At 45.0% G+C, this 20,769-nt stretch overlaps 1 protein-coding gene and 1 long non-coding RNA gene across 10 annotated transcripts in view; one reads left to right on the top strand and one right to left on the bottom strand.

Annotated features, from left to right (window-relative positions):
* The window catches only part of MEST (mesoderm specific transcript), a 33,824-nt gene extending 17,705 nt beyond the window's left edge, over positions 1–16,119 (bottom strand). The window contains exons 1-12 of one of the 9 annotated variants that reach the window (XM_077857357.1): positions 10,632–10,787; positions 9,782–9,926; positions 9,599–9,638; positions 7,308–7,462; positions 5,555–5,634; positions 5,124–5,216; positions 4,840–4,976; positions 4,607–4,665; positions 3,531–3,571; positions 2,932–3,002; positions 2,580–2,681; positions 1,948–2,024 (exon numbers count right to left, since the gene is read on the bottom strand). In XM_077857357.1, the coding sequence (XP_077713483.1) occupies positions 1,948–2,024; positions 2,580–2,681; positions 2,932–3,002; positions 3,531–3,571; positions 4,607–4,665; positions 4,840–4,976; positions 5,124–5,216; positions 5,555–5,634; positions 7,308–7,461 (814 nt within the window). In that variant the 5' untranslated portion in view covers position 7,462; positions 9,599–9,638; positions 9,782–9,926; positions 10,632–10,787. Of the gene's footprint in view, positions 1–1,947; positions 2,025–2,579; positions 2,682–2,931; positions 3,003–3,530; positions 3,572–4,606; positions 4,666–4,839; positions 4,977–5,123; positions 5,217–5,554; positions 5,635–7,307; positions 7,463–9,598; positions 9,639–9,781; positions 10,372–10,631; positions 10,796–15,971 lie in introns of those variants that run through there. The other 8 variants (XM_077857358.1, XM_077857356.1, XM_077857362.1 and 5 more) reach the window with 8 other exon arrangements.
* On the top strand, positions 1,419–3,212 carry LOC144289106 (uncharacterized). Its single transcript, XR_013357148.1, has 2 exons — positions 1,419–2,226; positions 2,899–3,212. It is a non-coding gene; the product is annotated as an uncharacterized LOC144289106 (long non-coding RNA).
* Positions 16,120–20,769: the final 4,650 nt, after the last annotated feature.

Genomic DNA, 20,769 nt, shown 5'->3' with positions numbered 1-20,769 from the left:
ATATGTCTTTCTGTCTGACCATCTCTCAGCATAATGCCTTATAAGTCCATCCACGTTGTCACAAATCCTTGAGACTGCTTTACTATGGCCAAATAATATTCCACTGTGGGGTATGTGTGTGTATTGCAATTCTTCATCCATTTGCTGAATGATGGACACAGAGGCTATTTCTATCTTGGCTACTGTAAACAATGCTGCTATAAACAATGAGGTGCAGACATCTTTTCAAATTAGTATTTTCATTTCCTTTGGATATATTCCCAGAACTGGAGTTGCTGGATCATATGGTTGTTCTATTTCTAATTTTTTGAGAATCTTCTATACTGTTTTCCACTGTGGCTATACCCATATCCAATCTCACCACTAATGTACAAAGGTTCGCTTTCCTCCACATCCGCCCCAACACTTACTATCTCTTCTCTTTCTGATGATGGACATTCTAACAGGTGTGAGGTCATATCTCATTGTGATTTTAATTTGCATTTCCAGTGATATGGAACTCTTTTCATGTACCTGTTGGCCTTTCCTAGATCTTCTTTGCAGAAACATCTATTCATGGGGGGATCCCTGGGTGGCTCAGTGGTTTGGCGCCTCCCTTCAGCCCAGGGTGTAAACCTGGGGTCCCGGGATCGAGTCCCACATCGGGCTCCCTGCATGGAGCCTGCTTCTCCCTCTGCCTGTGTCTCTGCCTCTCTCTCTGTGTCTCTCATGAATAAATAAATAAAATCTTAAAAAAAAAAGAAAAAGAAAGAAAGAAAGATCTATTCGTGTCTTTTGCCCAGTTTTTAATTGGCTTCTTTCTTTGCTGAGTGTATGAATTTTTTATATATTTGGGATATTAACAGCTTATCAAATATATGGTTTGCAAATATTTTTCCCATTTATTTGTGGTCTCGTTTGCCATCCAGAGCTTTTTTAGTGTGATGTAGTCCCGCTGACATATGCTAGAAAACCTAGCTTCTTTCAGTAAGTAGGTTACAAGGAACTTCTGAGAATAAGCCTAACAAGTCCATTTGGGACAGTTCTCCTATATACAGACATTTGGTCCCTCTCCCAGAGCTCTTCTGTGCCTGAACCAAAAAGCACTAAGCGGGATCCCTGGGTGGCGCAGCAGTTTAGCGCCTGCCTTTGGCCCAGGGTGCGATCCTGGAGACCCGGGATCGAATCCCACATCGGGCTCCCGGTGCATGGAGTCTGCTTCTCCCTCTGCCTGTGTCTCTGCCTCTCTCTCTCTCTCTGTGTGTGACTATCATAAATAAAAATTAAAGAAAATTAAAAAAAAAAAAAAAACAAAAACAAAAAGCACTAAGCCTCGCTATCCATGTTCTCTTCCTATAAATCCAGCATACCGTCATTATTTAAAGGTCTCCCTCCAGTTATAACTGACCGCTGACATTTTAAATCAACCACTAATTTCTAAAGCACTACTATGTATGAGACACTGCACCGATTTTTTTTTCTTTTTTAAATCTGTAAGATTGTAAGACAAATGAGCAGAAACCACCTACAGCCTCTTGATTAGTAATCTAAACCGCCTTCTGTCCCAGCCATTCAGCATGTGATGTGGCAACCACTGACACTGTGCAGCACAAAAGCCAGTCATACTCCCACTCCTGACAGCGATAGCACAACTACCTCTGCAGCAGCTTCTCACTATTTTATATACTGAACTCCACAATGCATATCACTGGTATTCCAGATTGGTGGGTAGGGCTGCCAGATTAAATAAAAGATGCCCAGTTAAATTTGAATTTCACATAAGTAATGATTTTTTTAGTATAAATATGTCAAAATATTGCAAAGCACATACTTATTCTAAAAATGTAGGTTGTTTATCTGAAATTCAAATTTAGCTGGGTGTCTTGTATTTTTATTTGCTGAATCTGGCAATTATTTTAACCCTCAGTCCTATCAAGCCCTATCAAGATGTAATAAAGAAATACTCACTGGGAATAGTTACAGAAGCAAGAGCTCCCACCCAGCGTCTTCTAAACTTCTTCCTCTGGTTGATGTACTGTAAGAGACTATAGGACAGAGAAGTCAGCAAAGAGTAGAACAAGAAATTTTTATTGTCATAGGAATGCAAAGGCATTCTAAAACGAAAGCTGCTACATTCTCATTTGGACCAAGTCATGAGCATTCTTTGTATATGACCAAGAACTCTCCATTCTCTGTCCTGTTGCTATGGAAAAGATACGACAAAGAAGTAGACACGTATTTTGAGAGGTATAGGCTCCTTTTACAACCATGATTAGACATTTTGAGGCATTTAATACTCACAAAAAGCCCAAAGTAGGATTTGCCAAAGTGGATGGGCCAGTTACAAACTGAATTAGCATTAGAATTTGCAGCTGTTTATCTAAATTTTGTGTGCCTCGTGGCTTATAGTCATGGCTCACTAGTCTCGATTTCCTTCTCCTTAGAAAGGACAGCACATGACTTTTTGGTTTGCCTTAGAGATCAGAACCGTCTTATGAGAAGGAACAAGCCAGAAAGGAACAGAATAAGCAATCCTTTACCTTTCCCCACTTCCCCCAAAAAAGCTTCTCTGGAAACCAAAGCAAAGTGTTATTTCTTACCTGTCGATAACTAAGTTCCCATCGTTGTTGCGAATCCCTGCCCACATGTCCCACAGCTCACTCTCAGAGGGGCGGGTGTACGGCCCAAAGACTGGGGTGAGACTGAAAGAGCCCGAGAGAGCAGGAAGATACATGTGAGAAGAATCCAGAATGTCAAATATGACTGGAACTTCACAGGTCACGCTGTCTGACCCTTAACTGATTTATGAATTCCTTCTCCTACTTCCCTGGCAAGTGGCCAACATCTTTGTTTTAAAGTATCAAACCCTAGGATTTGGCCCAGAATTTTAATGGCAACTTTTCACTACATTGTTCCCAGGCTATAGTGAATCAATCTTTGACAATGACTTACCCTCGGGAGAATACAAAGAAGTTCATCAATCGAGTGAGGATGGGTGACAACATGCCTCCATCTTTGAGAAGCTGTAGGTAAAGAAGTAAAGATTTGAGAGGAAGAAAACCACTAAGCAGGACAAAAGTTTTATATCAGGAACTAAAAAAGGATTTCAGTCAAATGTCCTTCCACTGAAACATTTATTGGCTTTTCATTTTTTGTTTTGCCTACCCCTTCTCTTATGGAAGACAAACCTATTTGTAATTACCCTTAAGATTACATTTCTATACTTCACTAAATTCCTGAGGCTTCTAACTGATGTACTCAACTTTAGGATATGATCTGTTCAGACATCATGCTAATGACACAAAACTCTAGATAGCTGTATTTCTGCAAATATTCGTTGATCTCTTACTCTCCGAAATGAGGCTTTACTTAGATGCTGCTTCCACTGCTTTATCAGCATAAGATGGAAAAAAAGTGACTTTATTAATGTAAATTCCTGAAGATTTTAACTATGGCCCATCATAGCAAGTATGGTCCTTATAAAGGTCATAGCATTCTTTATGTTGGTATAAATTTTAAAAACCAAAGACTTTGTGACTGGAGGAGCCAACCTTTTGGAGAAGGAGAGGACGGTGAGTCTCAGGAAATATACCTAGAGGAGAAAGAGACCTATTAGTAATTTACCAACAACTTCAGGCCAAATATAAGTCTCTTACCAGAAACTATCCTCCCTATTTACTCTTCCCTTTGGGGCCTTTACTGTCAGAAACAGGATGATAAATAAAACTTAGTTCTGTTATCTAATTACTTCTCCAGGGAATTCTGCATTTAACAGGTTAAATTCTATCCCACTGGGATTACTTTCCCCATTGTAGGAGTAGAGAAGCAAGGAAAAGATAATGTCCATGATCATCCATAATGCTGATGACTAAGCCCTGACTCTCCTTGCCCTTTCTAACCATTCCTTAGAGCATCTAGTATTGTTAATGGTCCGCACTGCAAAAGAAACCAATGATTTTTTTCAGGGACCATAGGTCCGGGAGGGCTTGGGGTGGGAAACTAGAATTTTTCCCTTTCCATTTTTCTCCAGAGTCAATGGGAGAAAGCCAGGAGTATCACTGATAAAGGGACAGACTCCTATCCCAATCTGCCCTTCCAGTATTTAGGGGAGATGTGTACTTTCATAGATTTATAAGCCAGGCTCCATGGCACACAAAGAAAAATGCCTCCTAAAGGTCTAATCAAAAGGTAACTAATTTCTAACTGAAACTTGGCCCTGCCATCAATGAAGAGTTTCTGCAACAAACCACAGGAGTATCAGAAGCACTTGGTGCTTCATCACAACTGTTTGCATAACCCACTGCAGGTGCTGCAGATAGTGCTTGCTATGCGATGCATTTAGAGAAGCACATGTTACTATTAACACAGCTGTTTATTCACTGTATGTTGATATAATCGGTTTCTTTTGTGATCCTACTCATTTTCTATATTTAAAAACATTATTCTGAGAAAGAGTCAATAAATTCATTACCACCAAAGTAGTTCATGGCACAAAAAGGTCAAGGGCCTCTGGTTTAACTGCCTCTGGCTGCAGTCTCCTCGGATCACCACTTAGATGTCAAGGAGGTATCTCCCTGTGGCCCTTTGAGGCCACAGCTCACTTTCCGCCCACCACCATGGCAATTACCTCCATTTGACAGACAGAGACTCTTTATGGTAAGCCGGCCGGATCGATTCTGCTTGAACCTGGAAACAGGTGAGGGAAACACATCTAACTGAGTGCACATGCCAGGTCAGTGGCTGCAGACAAATCCCGAGGGGGGAAAGGAGCTATACAAGGAACCTGGGCATGATGCACTTTCCCTGCATCTCAAACCAGGGAGACCTGTGGACAGCACAGAAGTCTATGACTTCACCAACCTGTAGAGCAGCTCCTGAGCCACGATGTCCCCATAGTCATGAGACAAAAGGTTGACCCTCCGGTTCTGGAGCCCCAGGTGTCGCAGAAGTGCTTCCACAATGCTGGCCTGCTCGAATATGGAGTAGTGGTGTGGTCTCTAGGAGGGGTGGGAGGGGCACAGAGGGTGAGGGCACAGGGTGAGGGTGGGGTGTATGGGGTGAGGGCATGGGTGCAGATCTGTCTGCTAGCCCAATCCCCAGTCCTCGCCCACCCCACCCCCTCCCCAACCCCACCTCAGCCCCACCTTAATGCCGCTTACTGGTTTGTCACTGAAGCCAAAGCCCAAGAAATCAAGGGCAATCACTCGATGAAACCTCAGGGTCAGACCTTCCCAAATCTACATGAAAAAAAGACATGATGTGGATTTTGTTTCCTCTGACCTAAGCACAGGAATTTCTTTCCCATATTGGTTTAACAAACAGACTTCGATAAAGGGAAAATCTCACGAAACTACCACAGGCCCACAGATCCTCTTGGAGAACTCCAGCATTTTTAACTTGGCAATGATCCTTCCCAGATCACAAGAGTTTACTCCCTTACAGTAAACGAGGAACAGTTCTAAATCCTATTTTATTAATCAATTCAAATACATAAGAACCTTCCAGTGCTGACAACAAAACCTTTGATTTTGGATTTTTAAAGACACAGTAGGATCTAGAAATCTGAATTCATTACCTTGTACCAGTCATAGCTGGATGTTGGAAAGCCATGTAAAAGCACAACTATCTCAGGACTTCCAACCACACCCACAGAGTCTGGGAAGAAGAAAAGAAATCAGGCTGACTCCCTATAAAAATAACTTTGAAAATATTAAAATCTAAGTAATCTAGTATAAAGGATAAGAAACCCTGCTTAAATTAATGAAATAAAGAGAACATTGAAATAAAAAGAACATTCCTTTTTAAAATACAAGCTTACTGCTTTAAGTTAAAACGACATTTATTTTATTTTAATCTATATATTAAAAACTTGTAAATAGCACACTTTATATGAAAATACCAGAAGTCAACCTGCTTAATTTCACTTAGATTTTTTAAAGTATTTCCCCATTTCTTCCTCTATTCTATATTATCAATATGTAAATTATTTTCACAATAAAAAGTAAACTTGCACAGTTACAAGTATACAATCACAACATAAACACTATAGATTCTTTGTACCTTACCATTAAGGACCTCACAAAAATTCTCTATAATATAGCAACTCTTTCTCAACCTGGGGAATACCTTACTCTGTCTAGCATTTTTATTTCCCCCAGGGGAGATCCAATCCAATATCAAAAGCATAATGCTCAAACTATTAACAATTCTAACACGTATAGAAAAGGATTAGTCAATATAGACATGAACATTTTTCAATGTAGAAACATCTTTTACATTAGCCAAATATTTAAACAGTAAAATGCCCTGCTCAAAGTATTAATTAATCTAATTAGAAGACTAAAAACATTCATACATACTGTCAGTGGCAGGAGATTTGATAAGGTTTGCAAAAATAATTAGAAGCAATTTAAAAATATACTTATTCTTGAGAATCCATGCAAATAAAATCATTCCATTTACAAGTAGTATGGTTTGAAAATATATGGAAAAAGTAAAAATATACGTGAAGAGTTCCCTTCAACATGGACTATTTAAAACATTAAAAAACTGGAAACTAAATGACCAATATAAAGAAAAGTATATACTTACTTAGTTGAGTATAGCAAATGAGAGGAGGTCAGGAGCAATAATGAAAAACGGTTTATGACAAACATTTTTCGTTATTGCTCTTGACCCCCGCCCAAAAGACATCTTTCCCAATCTCGTTTCAGTTTCTTTGCCTGTAAAATCGGGTTTATGGCACCCGTCTCCCAGTAGTGTTGTAGAGATATTTAATCTTAAAGATAATAATGAAGGTTGAAAGCATAATTCAATGACTAGTATATGGTAATTACTTGATAAGTAGCAGTCATAATAATTATCATTAGCAAATTAATTTATACAAAAGTAAAAGGTTTAAATCACATTTAGTTATGCATATAACAATCTTTATAGAAAACAAAATGAAATCAGGGATGGAAGCAAACAACCAATGGTGGGTCTATATTGAACACTAGGGGCGCTCAAAGGAGAAAACCAGTATCTATCCATACAAATGAGGCTATGAAGAAAAATTATATACTGAAAAGCCAGTTCTACAGAAATCAGAATCTCAATTCTATCGCCCCCACCCCCCACTCCTCCCTGAAACAGTTTTTTGTGAGTTTCTCTGCTATGGAGTTACTCAGGGGAATTAACCCATTCCTTCAAGCACACTACACAGATAAAGGGATTCTTCATCCCCCTCCCCTCTGATGGGCAACAGACACCAAGAGACACAGAATAAGTGTCTCATTTATAATAGGTGCTATTATAAGTGCCAGGTGCTCCAACAATCCTCTTCTTACCTTGGTAGAAGATGCGCAGTCCCTTGTAGGTGAAAAATTTGCCCGATGACTTCCATGAGTGAAGAGCAGGAGAAAGCTGGGGTGGTGGGATGTGCAGATAGGCCGCCAGCAGGGGCACAGCTAACAGCCCTACCTGCACCCACCACTCCCTCATCCTGCAGGAGAATCAGAGACCTGGGGTAAGCACCCAGTTGATGCTGTATGTGCTCTTACAAGCCCCAAACTGATAAAATGGTGTGGGGAATTTCTATACCATACAGTGACTACCTTGCCCTTCATATGAACCATGGCAGGAAGTTTACCAAGAAGAATGTAAGCACACCTCTGCCTGCCATGCAATCACCAGATTTGCTCACCATTCTAATTTTAAGGGAAAAAAAATATTATTTTAATGTGAAATCTTCCCCCTCTCCTTCCTACTTTAATCCCTCAGCACCCTCCCCCCGCCATTCTGCTTTTCTCAAGACCTGCTGAAGTTTTTATGTAAAGTAAAAGGAAGTTAAGTATTGTGCACCTTTTCATTGGCTGTTATCAAAGCTTCCCCAGAAAAAAAAAAGACTTCGTTCCTATTTATTCTAAAAGCTCTACCACCCACCCACCAGCCCCCACCAGTTAAACGTTAAATGTATAGATACATATATGTAGTTTTTTTTACCAATGTTTAAAAAAAGCATCACATGTCCTTAAACAGAGAGCTATTTTTTAATTTTTAATATTTATCAACTCTCTGACCCCAGTGAAGCCCCACTTTGTACTACTCTCTGGATCTGTGCTGAGAAACTGCTCCAGGTAAACAGTCTGTGAAATTAAGAAGCTAGGTGCACTGTATATTTCACTGTAAGCAGCTTTGTCATGACCCACAATATCTAATCTCTTGAGAGGTCAGGGCAGCAGATTATTTTTTTGCTTTTCTTGCTGTTCTTAGCAGACTCTTGGGTGGCTCCATCTATTTAATTTTTTAGGATTGCCACCTCTACCCCGCATACCCCTCAAAAAGGGGCAGAGTTCACACCCAACATCTGAAAATTGCTTTTTTGTCTTTAGAAGGAAAGCTCTGGTTTGCATACCCAAACTTCTCATGCCAGAGACTTCAGAAGTCCAGGTCAGTCTATTCACAATGAGGAATGCTAAACAGAAATTAGAGACATTTCCCTCTGTTTCAAGTTTATGACTGAGAATAGTCACCAGGAAAAGAATTATTAGTAGAAGTTCTCTCAAACTAACCAGAATGGAAATACCTTCTAAAATGAAAAATGAGTCGTCAAGAAAATAGAGTTATAAATGAATTAGGGAAATGAACTGTTAAAGCCCTGATAAAAATGGCTTTGTGTGTGTACACACACCCTTCCACCATTTTGCCTGTAATCTGGCCACAATCCCTAACCATTACAAACTAATTCAGCTCACAGAATGCTTTTTTTTTTTTTTTTTTTAAACTCAAAGACAAGTAAGGCTGTGGTCCCAGAGTGGTCAAATCACCATGCCCCTTAAACTCTGAATAGCGCCCCTGCCCATTTTTCTGGCATCACTAGGGCAGTCTTTCATTTGTTTGTTTCTCCAAAGCAGCTGTCCATAAAACAGACCAAATGATCTGGTTGTATCTTTCAAGTTAATATTACAAGTGATTTCCAAGAGATGCCCCCAAACATCATCATATCACCATTTTCACCCCACAACGGTAGCAGGCTACAGCCCAGTATGTACTTGAAAAATGAGATGACAAGAAGTATCAGGTTTGGATATCATTAGCTATCATCTGTCCCGTACTTCAGCTCAAACATTTGCACGTTCATATTTCATCACTCTTCCCGCTCTCCCCATCCCACCACCCCCCCTTCTCCCCATTTCATTCATTCAGGGGTTCCAGTGGACGGATATCTGCAATGACTCAGCAGAGAGCCAGGGAGGGGCTACTAGAGGAGCAAGCAGGAGGAGGCTCCCAGAATGGGTGGTGGGGGGGGGGGGATGGAAGGGGGGAGGAGCTGCAGGGAGGCGGGGGGGGGGGGGGGGGGGGCCAACAACTGTGCATTTTCCATTCCTGGACACCCCCACCCTCTATATCTTCCTTCTCTTCCACTCTGAGAAAGAAAAAAGGCAATCTTTCAGGAAGCCGTTTTCTGGTTTAATTACGTTGGTAAAAATGCCCCTAACGACATTTTAGGATTTTTAGTAGGGAAGCAATCTGGCAGTCAGAAGCCAAAAGGGATTAATCATTTTTTGACCAAAATCTCCATTACTTGATGAGCCACAAATCAAGAGTATAATAAATTCAGCAAACCCCAGTAACAAACCTGGAAATGAATCAACCCTTCCGAGCCTTGATTTCTTCGTCTTGTAAAGAAGAAAAAACACATTTAATACCACCAAACCTGCCACCTTCCAGCATCGCGGGGACTGTCAACTACTTTGTAAACCAATGCAAACAATTCATGTATAACATTACGACAGTTTGGTCACATCTGAAACATACTTACGCCTTGGTGATACGGTACTGCCAAGTTCTAGTCACACCTATGCAGTAGCTCACGCCACAGCGATACCAGGGTCTTCAAATCCTAAACTGCGCCACAGCGATACCGGGGTCTCGAAATCCTAAATTGTGCTCAGACGATGCGGGGTCTAGAAATCCAGTACCACGCCAGGGGAGTGCCGGGGTCTAAAAGCCCTACATCACGCCAAGGCGTCACCCGGTCTACAAATCCTAAATCGCGCCTGAGCGATATCAAGGTCTAGAAATCCTAAATCGCGCCAGGGCGATCCCGGGGTCTAAAAATCCTAAACTACACCGGGGCGACGCCACGGTGTAGAAATCCTGAATCGCACAGCTGCAAAGCCGCGGTCTAGAAACCCTAAATCGCACCCGGGCAAAGACGCCGTCTAGAAATCCTAAATCGCGCTAGGGCAACGCCGGGGTCTAGAAATCCTGTATCTCACCAGGGTGACGCCAGGGTCTAAAAATCCTAAATTGCACCACGGCGACGATGGGGTCTAAAAATCCTAAACCGCATCCGAGCGACACCGGGATACAGAAATACCCAAACTGGGAGGTGCCCACCCTGAACATCCTAGTCCGTGCAGGAAGGACACCCCTCCCAGGCAGGCGGCCAGGACTCAGAGGGCAGGCAGGTGGGGTTTTGCCTCCGCCGCGGGAGTGGCCGCGCGGCCGCCGCGGCCCCGGCCCCGGCCCCGGCCCCGGCCCCGACCCCGACCCCGCCCCGGCCCGGCCCCGACCCGCAGAGTCCCCGGCGGCCAGCGCACAGCGTCCCGGGGCCGGCGGCCCGGAGCCAGAGCCAGCCACACCCCCCGGCGCCGCCGCGCACCCACCTGCGGAGGCGATCTCGGCGCACCATGGCCGCGTCCTATCCCATGCCGCCCGGCACGCCGGCTTGCAGCACCGGGCACCGCAGCGCCCGCAGCGGGGCCGGCCGCCGGGCACAGCCTAGAGCCCCCGAAGGCGGCGCCGGCCGCGGCAAGCAGCGAGCGGCCACCCGGGCGTGCGCTGCGGCACGGCCCGAGGTGCGGCTGCCGCAGAGGAAGCGCCGGGACGCGCCGGTTGCCGCGGCAGTGCCGAGCGAGCGGGCACCGACTTTTAGAGCCCACCCGCGCCCCGCCCCTGGCCCGCCCCCCGCGCCGCAGTGCCCCTCCCGCCGCGCGGCGGCCGCCGCAGGGATGAAGCATCCTTCTCCCGGCAGCGCCTCTAGGGGGCACCTTTGGGGTTGTGGACCCCCGGCAGCACCCCGCCGCTCCCTCACAGGCCCCCCAGCCCTGAGCTTCAGGTCCTGCAGCAGCAATCCTCCTCTGGCGAGTCAACGCCGCAGGAAATTCACAACATCCCGAAATCCCGACACAGCCGCCCCAGCCATCGACCACCCCCACGGGCCCCCCAACTCCAGAGGTGGCCATGCGCCCTCAGGTGCCGTGGGGCTTAGGACGGCCAACCGTGGTGCCTGCTCCCGTCTGCACCACGCCCGAGGCATGGGCTCTGAACTCCCAACTCCGCGAGCGCCCAGTCCGAAGCAGCGGTGCTCGGGCGCCCCGCACCTCCCAGGCCCCTAACTCTGGGCAACCAGCAAGGACACAACCAAACGGCTAGGGCCTACTACCAATCTCATCGGCTGACTCGAGGGCCAGCGGCTAGGAGGCAAAAACGGCGACACTTGGTGCAAAGTCTGGGTTCTCTCTCTCACCGTGGCCATGGCCGCGGCGACAGGCACGTTTCCTTTGCAGCAGCACTACGTGGCCCGCATGCCAGAGCCTCGCCGCAGCCCTCTCGCCGCACCCGCTGCCAGCAAAGGGCCCGTAGCACGCCAGAGAGAATGATCTTCACCATTACGAGACCAAAACGCCCCCTCTTTAAAATGTACGACTGAATCACAATGCAAGGGCCACAGCGGTACAGGCAAGAGGGAAAGAATTTTCTTCTTCATCTATAATCCGTTAAAAGGCATATATGACGCCTTTGAAAAGAAAAGTGTAGGGAATCATAGCGTCTACGTTCATTTTCTGGCTATAAACTTAAAACTCTGACGAACGCGCGCGCGGGATGCGAGGGAGCCAGGCAGCCCAAGCAGTGCCGGCTCCCTCCAGCCGGGGCGCTGCAGGCCTCTCCTTCCACTCATGCCCGCCAGCCCGGGCCATTCCACAGCCCGAACGCAGCCGAGCCCACCCAAGGCCACCCGGCACCTAACACAGCACTGGGAGGTAAGGGCCACCAACCAGACACAGGAGACACCACTTATCAGGCAAACGTGTGGCACATCCTAGAGTACACTTCTACTGGTGTCCGATGGACAGGGTTGTGAAATTAAGCTTGTTTTTAGCACCTACAGTGAGCTAAGGGCTGGGGATACAAAGATGAATGAGAAATGCCCCCTGTCCCTGAGCAAGATGCAGGCAAGAACTGACACTGCTTAAATTTTCCCTTGAATTTCCTGGCAACATTTTGTGACAGGTTGGCCCCCTCCCCCTAACATGTAAGGCCCTCAAAGGCCGAGCCCAAGAATTATTCACCTTTTTTATCCCCAGAGCCTGCCACAGTACCAGCCACAAAGCAGGCCCCTAATAAATACTGCATGAATAAGTACAAGAATTTGAGGGCGCACAGGGGAGGAAGTAATTAAGGAGAGGGGGGAGGGTTGTCTTGAATGATGAATAGACGTTTACGGAGAGACAAAGAGCATTCCAACCAGAGGGGACGGCATTTGCAAAGCACCGGAGGCACAGGACTGCACAACCTTTGGGGAAAACTGCGAGTCCTTTGGGTCCTGCACCGACAGGCAAAAAATTTGGCTACAAAGAGTATTTCATCCTAAGGAGTTTGGAATTTGTCCTAAAGAAAATAAGATGCCACAAATGGATGTAAACCCTTTATGGACCTAATTGGTTACTTACCAAAATATAAATTACTCCCTTTAACAGTTGAAGATTACCTGTTTTAACTACCATCTCTTAAGGACTGAATTAATTACTTAGCAAAAATTTAAATCAGCCCTCTCAACGAAGTAAAGGTTTTTCCCATTTTAATTAGGATGACAGTGACCTTTGCATTATTTTCTTTTCGCATTTGTTGTCAATGGAACCAATGAGTTCTGCGGATTCCACACTTTCATTCTCACCACACCAGAAGCACCAGTATCCAAGACAAGGCAGTTTTGTATTTAATGGACTGAGAGCTCACAAAGAATCTTATTCTGAAAGCCACAGAACAAGTGGGCAGATAGGAGAAACTGTTGGGGGAAGGGGTAGGGAGGGGATCAAGGAAGCTCTTGAAGACAACAGGAATTCTAAGTCGGTGCTCAAGAGAAACCCTCCAGGATAGAATGGCTAGGAAAAACTTCCTTGGAGAAGACGGAATCGAGGGTTGAGGACTTCAAACCCGGAACTCGCTTAGATGAAGAAAACATTCCCATTTGGAAGACCCTCCAGTCCAGAGGCAAAGGAGTCTGAACAACGCAGAGAATACTATGAGAGGTCAGCTTGACGGATGCCGGGAATTTGCTCTCCAAAAGTTGAAGGAGAAAATGCTAGCAATAATGCCCCAGGAGCCAAAGGGTTAATGAATTTCCTAAATGTGCCTGCCTTACTTAGAAAGAAGCTTCCTCCACCGGGGAGAATCTGGCCCAAGGTATGAAACAGTCCAAGTGCCTGAGAAAACATGTAACCATACATAAATCCAAAGTCTGCCTCCGGCTCGCTCTCAGTACAATCTTTCAGTTCTTGGATACAGACACTACACTACACCGACATCCCATGCAGCGCATTCCCTCAACCAGTAGCTTATCATACACTCCTGTCACATTCCAGTTCTAAGATGGTCCCACATAATAAGACCTCGGACGTGTGCAAAAATTAGTGTCGAAAGCTCAGCATTCATTGTACAACAGTGGTATGAGATCAGCGGGGCTGGTACACAGATTCAATATTCTTATTTTTTTAACGCCAGTCTGAGACCCATATTATGATAAGCACCAGGATATTTCTGCAGATGATGAGACAGAACTGGGACTGCCACTTGGAAGAGCCCTCTATAATTAACGATTCAGATAAATGGAAGTTCGACATGGGAGAAATTTGGTTGAACAGCAGTGTGTGAGAGACTTGGGGCTTTAGGTGACAGTGAGTCAATGTGATATGGCTCTAAATACACCACTGTAGATTGCAGAATGTGATTAGAGAAGCCCTGGGAATAAATTAATCCTACTCTATTTTGCTAGTTAGACTTCACAGAAAGTGTTTCATTCTGTTTTACAAAGCAATTTAAGAGACACATAAACAGGAATTTGTTCAGAGACCACCTAAAATGCATTGCAAATTGTGTCACTGAAGGTATAACTGCTCTCATATTTTAAGCATGGATCTTCACCAATTTATCCCTAATCCTTACAATAACTCAGCAAGAGGACTATTTTCATCCACATTTTGCAGAGAAAGATAGAGCAGCTCAGAGCACTGGGCGTTAGTATGTAAAAGGCTGGGAACTGAACACAGATGTGTCTGGCTCCAAAGCTGGCGTTCTTTCCACTACCCCACACTGCCTCCCTGTTTAAAATAACTGGGTATGTTTAGTTGGAAGAAAAGAAGCCTTGTGGAGTAAGTGGAAGAAGGAAATGTGTTAGCAGTCCTCAAATATTTGTGGAAGCAGCATTAGACATTTTATTCTGTATGGCTCCAATGAGTGCAAATTGTAGAGAAACAGATGTCGATTCAACATAAAGAATTTTCCAACAGTCAGGTCTGTCTAGAGAGACTGAGCGGCTCAGCCATTTTGGGACGTGACAAGTTCCCCGTCACTAGGGACTGGGTAGCCCTGTGGCAGGTATGCAAGCTCTGGAGGAGTGCACGAGTGACCTTAATGGTCTTTTCCCACCTGACGGGAGTGGATCAGAGTGATATTGGAACTTGGCCAGGGTGACCCCTCTACTGAAGGGTCAAATCCAGAACTAGGTCTTCCCTGGGGGTCTCTCAGCTCACAACTCTTTGTACAACATGATGTTTCATGCCAAGAGCAAGACAAATTGAAATCATCAGAAGAATCACATCAACCTCCCTCTTGGCCAAATTTAATCAATATGTCCCAAAAGTGACTGGTATTTTCCTCTTCAGGCTCATTTTTGGGTAAAAGTCTTTGGCTGCAGAAAGTTTCAAAAGATGTGCGGCAGAGAAGCAAAAAGTGAATAATCCATTAACCAGATAAAATGAACCTAAGTGACAACTGTTTCTATAGATTACAATATCACTGGGCCCCCTAAAATATCTTGACACAGCCTCTGCATTACTGGGCATATCTATCTCCATAATCCCGCACCTGGTCCCATCCCACTCACTGGTCCATGCCTACAGTGCATCTTACAGTCACACAGATAAGATAATAGGTTGAAGGATTTGAAACAAAATTGTCTCTTGCATTTTTACAGCTCTTTGCCTTTCACATATATTATCTCATCTGCTGCTCACCACAGTCCTCTAAGGAAAACAGCTACCTTCTTTCAGACAGACAAGCAATTTCCTAGCTGCCTGGGGAAGAGAGGACGACAGTACACAACTCACTTTAAAAAAAAGAAAAAAACTCCTTTCCACATTAGGTTATTCCCCCAGCCTGGAGGATCAACCCAGAAGCAGGTGTTTCTCTTTCCCTCGCTTGCTCTCGGCCTCACACCTCCCTCCTCCCCCGCCCCGCCCGCCCCAGTCCCCCCACCCCACGCTCGCCTGGCAGCGCCCCGCGAGGGGCTCCAACTCCACGCGGCCACGTCCCCGCACCCCACTCTCGCCCAGGCCCACGTGGCTGCCACGTTCCTGACCACGAGCCTACGGCGTCCCCGTCCCCGTCCCCGTCCCCGTCCCCGAGGGGGAAGACACAGCCTCCCGGAGCGGAGTCCCGGCCCCCTAGGGGGGCGGTCACGCCTAGGGCGAGGGGTAGGGGGCTTTTGTGTTCTCGCCCCACCCCGGGCTCCGGGGGGATGACGACCGAGGACCTCGCCCATGTGGCCCTCGTGTGGCGCGCACACCTCGTGCAGCCACCCACGAACCCCGGCGCGGTCCTGCACGCCCTCCTGGGCTCAGGAGGAGCTCAGGGCCCGGTCCACGCACACCATCCACGGACCCCAAGTGTGGCCTGGGGAGGTGAGGGTGGGGGTGGCCACTTCCCCCCCGCCCCCCCACCCTTACCTGATTCAGGTAAGACCTGGGCTACAAGACTCCATGTTTGGGGAAAACGGTTGCGCATGCGCGTCCTGCGGCCAGAGGTTGTGGGCCTCACCCCAGGCCCCAGGGAGGACCCGGCCAAGACACCGAAAACCCGGCTCTGGGCTAGAGCGTCGCCACCTCCGAGCACCGGCAGGTCGCCCCCAGCCCAACATGTGCAGCCACCTTCTCCCTGCCGGGCGTCAGCGCCACCTATTGGAAAGGGTATGAAATGGCAGGCTGTGCCATTGAGAAGGGTCTACGGGATCGGATAAGGGAGAATAAACTTTTACGGGGCTTCATCTTTTATGTGATAAACTGAAGGCCCAAGAACAGATATTTGGGTAGATGTAGATGTCTTCCATAGAGCCTTCCATATCTCAGGCATTCATAGCGCCTAACGGCTCACAATACCCTAAAGGCTCCCTAATCTACATCTCCAGCTGCATCCTCTACTTCAAACTCAGATGCACATTATTTCCCTGCTTTCTGTTCTCCTTCACAGGAATGGTGCACACACATCCAATACTCAACAAGGGCTAGGTTAAATTCACTACCCTTCCTCCATGTCCTCCCCTTCCCACTCTACAAATGGACTCCCAAGAACCCGGACTTCCTTCTATATTCTCTATCTTGGTTAATGACATTACCATCTACTCCAGTCTCCCACACACAATCACCAATACCTGGGACATAATGGAATGAGGCTTAAAAGCCTGGCAGCTTTGGGGATAGATGCCAGCACGTTCCTTCCTTCCCCTTCATTTCCATCTTACTTCCCAAGTGTCTCTTGAATTCATCTGGCTCCCCTCTGTTCCTACCATCATTTGCTCTTATTCAGGCCTCATTATCGTTCACTTGGACTACTGCTTCTTTTTTTTTTTTTTTTTTTTTAATTTTTATTTATGATAGTCACAGAGAGGCAGAGACATAGGCAGCGGGAGAAGCAGGCTCCATGGATCGAGAGCCCGATGTGGGATTCGATCCCGGGTCTCCAGGATCGCGCCCTGGGCCAAAGGCAGGCGCCAAACCGCTGCGCCACCCAGGGATCCCTAGACTACTGCTTCTAATTGGTTTCCAGGTCTCCACCATCATATCTTTCTAATCCATTATTCACACAGCTGCCAGGGATTTTTCTTAAAACTCTTACCTGCTTCCCTATTGCCAATGCTAAATTCAAACTCTTTAGCCTGCCATGCAAAACATTACAAAATCTGGTCCTTTCCCTAGAATCTTCTCTCATACCATTCCCACCTATCCCATCCCCACCCCCAAACTTCATAATCTAACCAAACATTACTAATTGTAGTTCCTCCCAAACACTGTGGGTTTCCTTTCCCCATGTTCTCCATGCACACATATTCTTTCTCCCTACAAAATATATCCTTCCCCACTTTGCTACCTAAAAATTTCATTCCTCAAAACTCAACTTAGTTGTCACATCCTCTTGCAAGCCTTTCCTGAAATCTTCCCACAGAGATAATCACACTCTCCTTTGTGATATCTGTGTCCCTTGCACACACTTCAGCAGTTGCACTTACCACACCGTATTGTGATGACACTAGCATCTCTCTCGTCTCTCCCTCCACACTGCTGAGCTCCTTGAGGACAAGGACAGCATCTTGTTCATTTCTGATTCCCTTGTGCCAATCCAGCATTTTCTAATAATGATAAGAATGAATAAGGCACACATTTGTTGGTCAGTATGTGCCAGACTATGCTAAACTCTCTCTCTATATATATATAATTTAATTCTAACACATAAAAAGAACTGTTATTGTCCTTATCTTACCAATGAGACAACTGAGGCTTTGAAAGTTTGTGGAACTCAAATGATATATGAAAAATCATTTTTTAAAAGTATCATTTAGATCATTTTTTAAAAGTATCAATACTTTTACAGAGTTAGTTTAATTTTTAAAGGGAAAACACACAACTATTCTACAGTAGTGGATAGAAACAGACTGTTTTAATTTAAAGTAATGGTACAGAAGGCCAAATAAATACCCTTGATGTCAAGTGAAATAAGAAAACAATCCTGCTGTTACTCTGTATGATCTTATTATATGCAATGTTATGAATATTTTTATATTGTAAACTGATAAGTATTTTTTTCAAAACCCCTTCTGCATAAGTGGGGAAGGAGAGATCTAAATTCAAAGAGTCACCATCAGAATGCACAAGAAGTTGCTGGAGGAGCATCTGGATGGCTCAGGTGGTTAAGTGTCCAGCTCTTGATTTCGGCTCAGGTCATGATCTCAGGGTTGTGAGATCAAGCCCCCAGTCAAGCACCATACTGGGTATGAAGACTGCTTAAACTTCTTTCTCCTTCTGCCCTTTCTCTTTTTCTCTCTCAATAATAAATAAAATTCTTTAAAAGAAGAAAAGATTCTCTCTTTTCCTCTCCCCCCCACACCCCCCTCTTAAAAAAAATAGTTGGTGATGAGGATACCAAATATTGTGTGAGATGCCTGAGGTCTAAATGAGTTAATATTTGTAAAGCACTTCAAAGAGTGCCTGGCACATAGGAAGTACTATATTATTGCTACTGCTATTACTGTTGTTGCTGTTAAGATCTTCAATAGCTCCCAATCCAGTGGTACAGATAAGCACATAAGCTGGTAACAAGCAAGGTGATGAATGAATAATACAGCTATGTTCCCAGAGGGGGAAGGGGCAAGCATCTTCCCTGGGAATAGGAAGAAGGGCAGGGAAACAAGATGGTATCCAGAGATCACATGACTGAGGAAGGTGCAAGTTGCTCGCACTAGAGCACACCACCAAACTTCTGCAAAAACATCTGCCAGCAAATCTCTAATATTTGAAGTTTCCCCACTATTCTAAGCATTCTTTGGCGCTGGCACAGGGATGGCGCATTAACCACTGGGCAAAAGAATAAGACTTTCACCAAGTTGACATGAAAGTATGCAGGAGGGAGAAAGGTGAAGCTTATGATAGTGTGGCCCTGTACTCAAAGGAGGTTCCAACTCCATGTGGAAGTCCAACTGGGATAATCACAACTCCATGAAGGAAAAGCACATGCCCATCCCCCAGGCTGTAGTCCCTCCCTAGCAGAGGAGAGACAGCTGGGCGCAGCCTTGGTGATGTATGCCCTGAGCAAGAAGGAAGGGCTAGACAGCAGAGGCCCTCATCCAGCTTGGCAGGCACTGCCCAAGAAGGCCCACTGCTTTCCTCCAAACCCATGCCAGGTGTCTAGCACACTAACCCAGTGTTTCCTAAGCCAAACGGCATGGAAGGCTGCTTAAAAGTCTACATTCTTTACCACAGGCCATTAACTTTATACGTAGGCAAACATATTTATGTTCCTCCCGTTCTTCAATAAACAGAGTAAAGAAACTTTCTGTGGGTAGTTCACTCTGGGCCAGTGAAATGAGGGCAGGTATTCTGATGGGAATAACTAATGAGACACATACAGAAGAAAAAGTTAAACATTCAACAGAGGAACACTGTTGGTGGAATTAAATAGATACAACTTTTTTGGAGGGCATTTTGGCAATGGCTATCAAAATTGACCTAGCAATTCCACTTTGCCAAATTTATCCTATGTATATACTCCTTGACATGTATTTAAGGATGAACAATGCTCCATTATTGGGGGGAAGGAGAGGGCTTTTTTAACTGGAAATAAGCTAAATGTCCATCTATAGGGTGCTACTTATGAGGCAGTCTAACACCTAAAGCTTCTGGATATACATGAAAATGCAAGGTTCAAAACAGTATATCTATTACAATCATACCTATATAAAAACATCTGTTTATCATATATCTAAATATCTATAAATTTACAATATTGATATATTTGTATATGTATTAGAAATGCCTGGAAAGATACATACGTGACAAATTGGCAGCTTAGGGACAAATCTGATCCACAGGGAGATTTGTTTATTGTTTTTGTTTTGTTTTAAATTTAAATCTGAATGCCTTTAGGAAGGGGTCCCATATAGCCCTCTTAACTCTACTATCTTACACTTTTCAAATCCCTGAGTTGTTCCTTGCCTGGCCCATAAATGCAAGTGAGAAGACAAATGGGCATGTGTGGGGGTAGCTGGAGGGGTGCTTTAAGTTTTTATTTTCTGCTTCCATCTAATCTGCGAACATGACTTTTATGACTTAAGTGAGGGTGGGGTAGAGATTGACATCTTTCATTCTCAAGAGTAGGACTGGAGGAAAATAAGGATCCTGAAAGAAGAGGCACTGATTTGGAAGCTATTGCTATAGTCCAGATAAAGAGCAAGGAGCATCTGAACAAGCCAGTAAATGCAAGGATGAACTGTGAAACCCAGATTTGAAACTTCTTTTTAAATCCCTTATCAGCCACTGCAGTTAAAAGAATGCACAGGCTTTTCTTTTTTCTTCCTTTCTTTCTTCATCGTGAAAAATTGCAGCCTATGGTTTATCACATGGGCCACTGGGCAGGGCTCTGTTGTGCTCTGTGGGAATCTAGCTCTGCTCAAAGCACGCCTGGAGAGTCTCATTTTCCCATGCCTGCAAATTAATTTCTTTCTCTTCACTGTGTTGATACCAGCTGTATAGAAAGCAGGAGTCTTTACCAAAAGGTATAGCAGAAATCAAACTCTGATGTCCCTGGACAGAGTCAACCAGATAGTACTGTCCTGGCACTTGTTGTCTACCTTGTAGAATCAGTGGTTTCCACAGTTAACTTTGAGAGAACATTAGAAACCCCACAGCCTCCAAGTAACAGTAAAGCTTTACCTTAAAATAAGAACAAGGAAAACTTCCAAATGAAACATTACCTTGT

This window comes from Canis aureus, chromosome 18, assembly GCF_053574225.1.
Source record: "Canis aureus isolate CA01 chromosome 18, VMU_Caureus_v.1.0, whole genome shotgun sequence".
NCBI classification, from domain to species: domain Eukaryota; kingdom Metazoa; phylum Chordata; class Mammalia; order Carnivora; family Canidae; genus Canis; species Canis aureus.
Note: the sequence above shows the minus strand (reverse complement) of the source record. Positions and strands in the feature narration are given on the sequence as shown.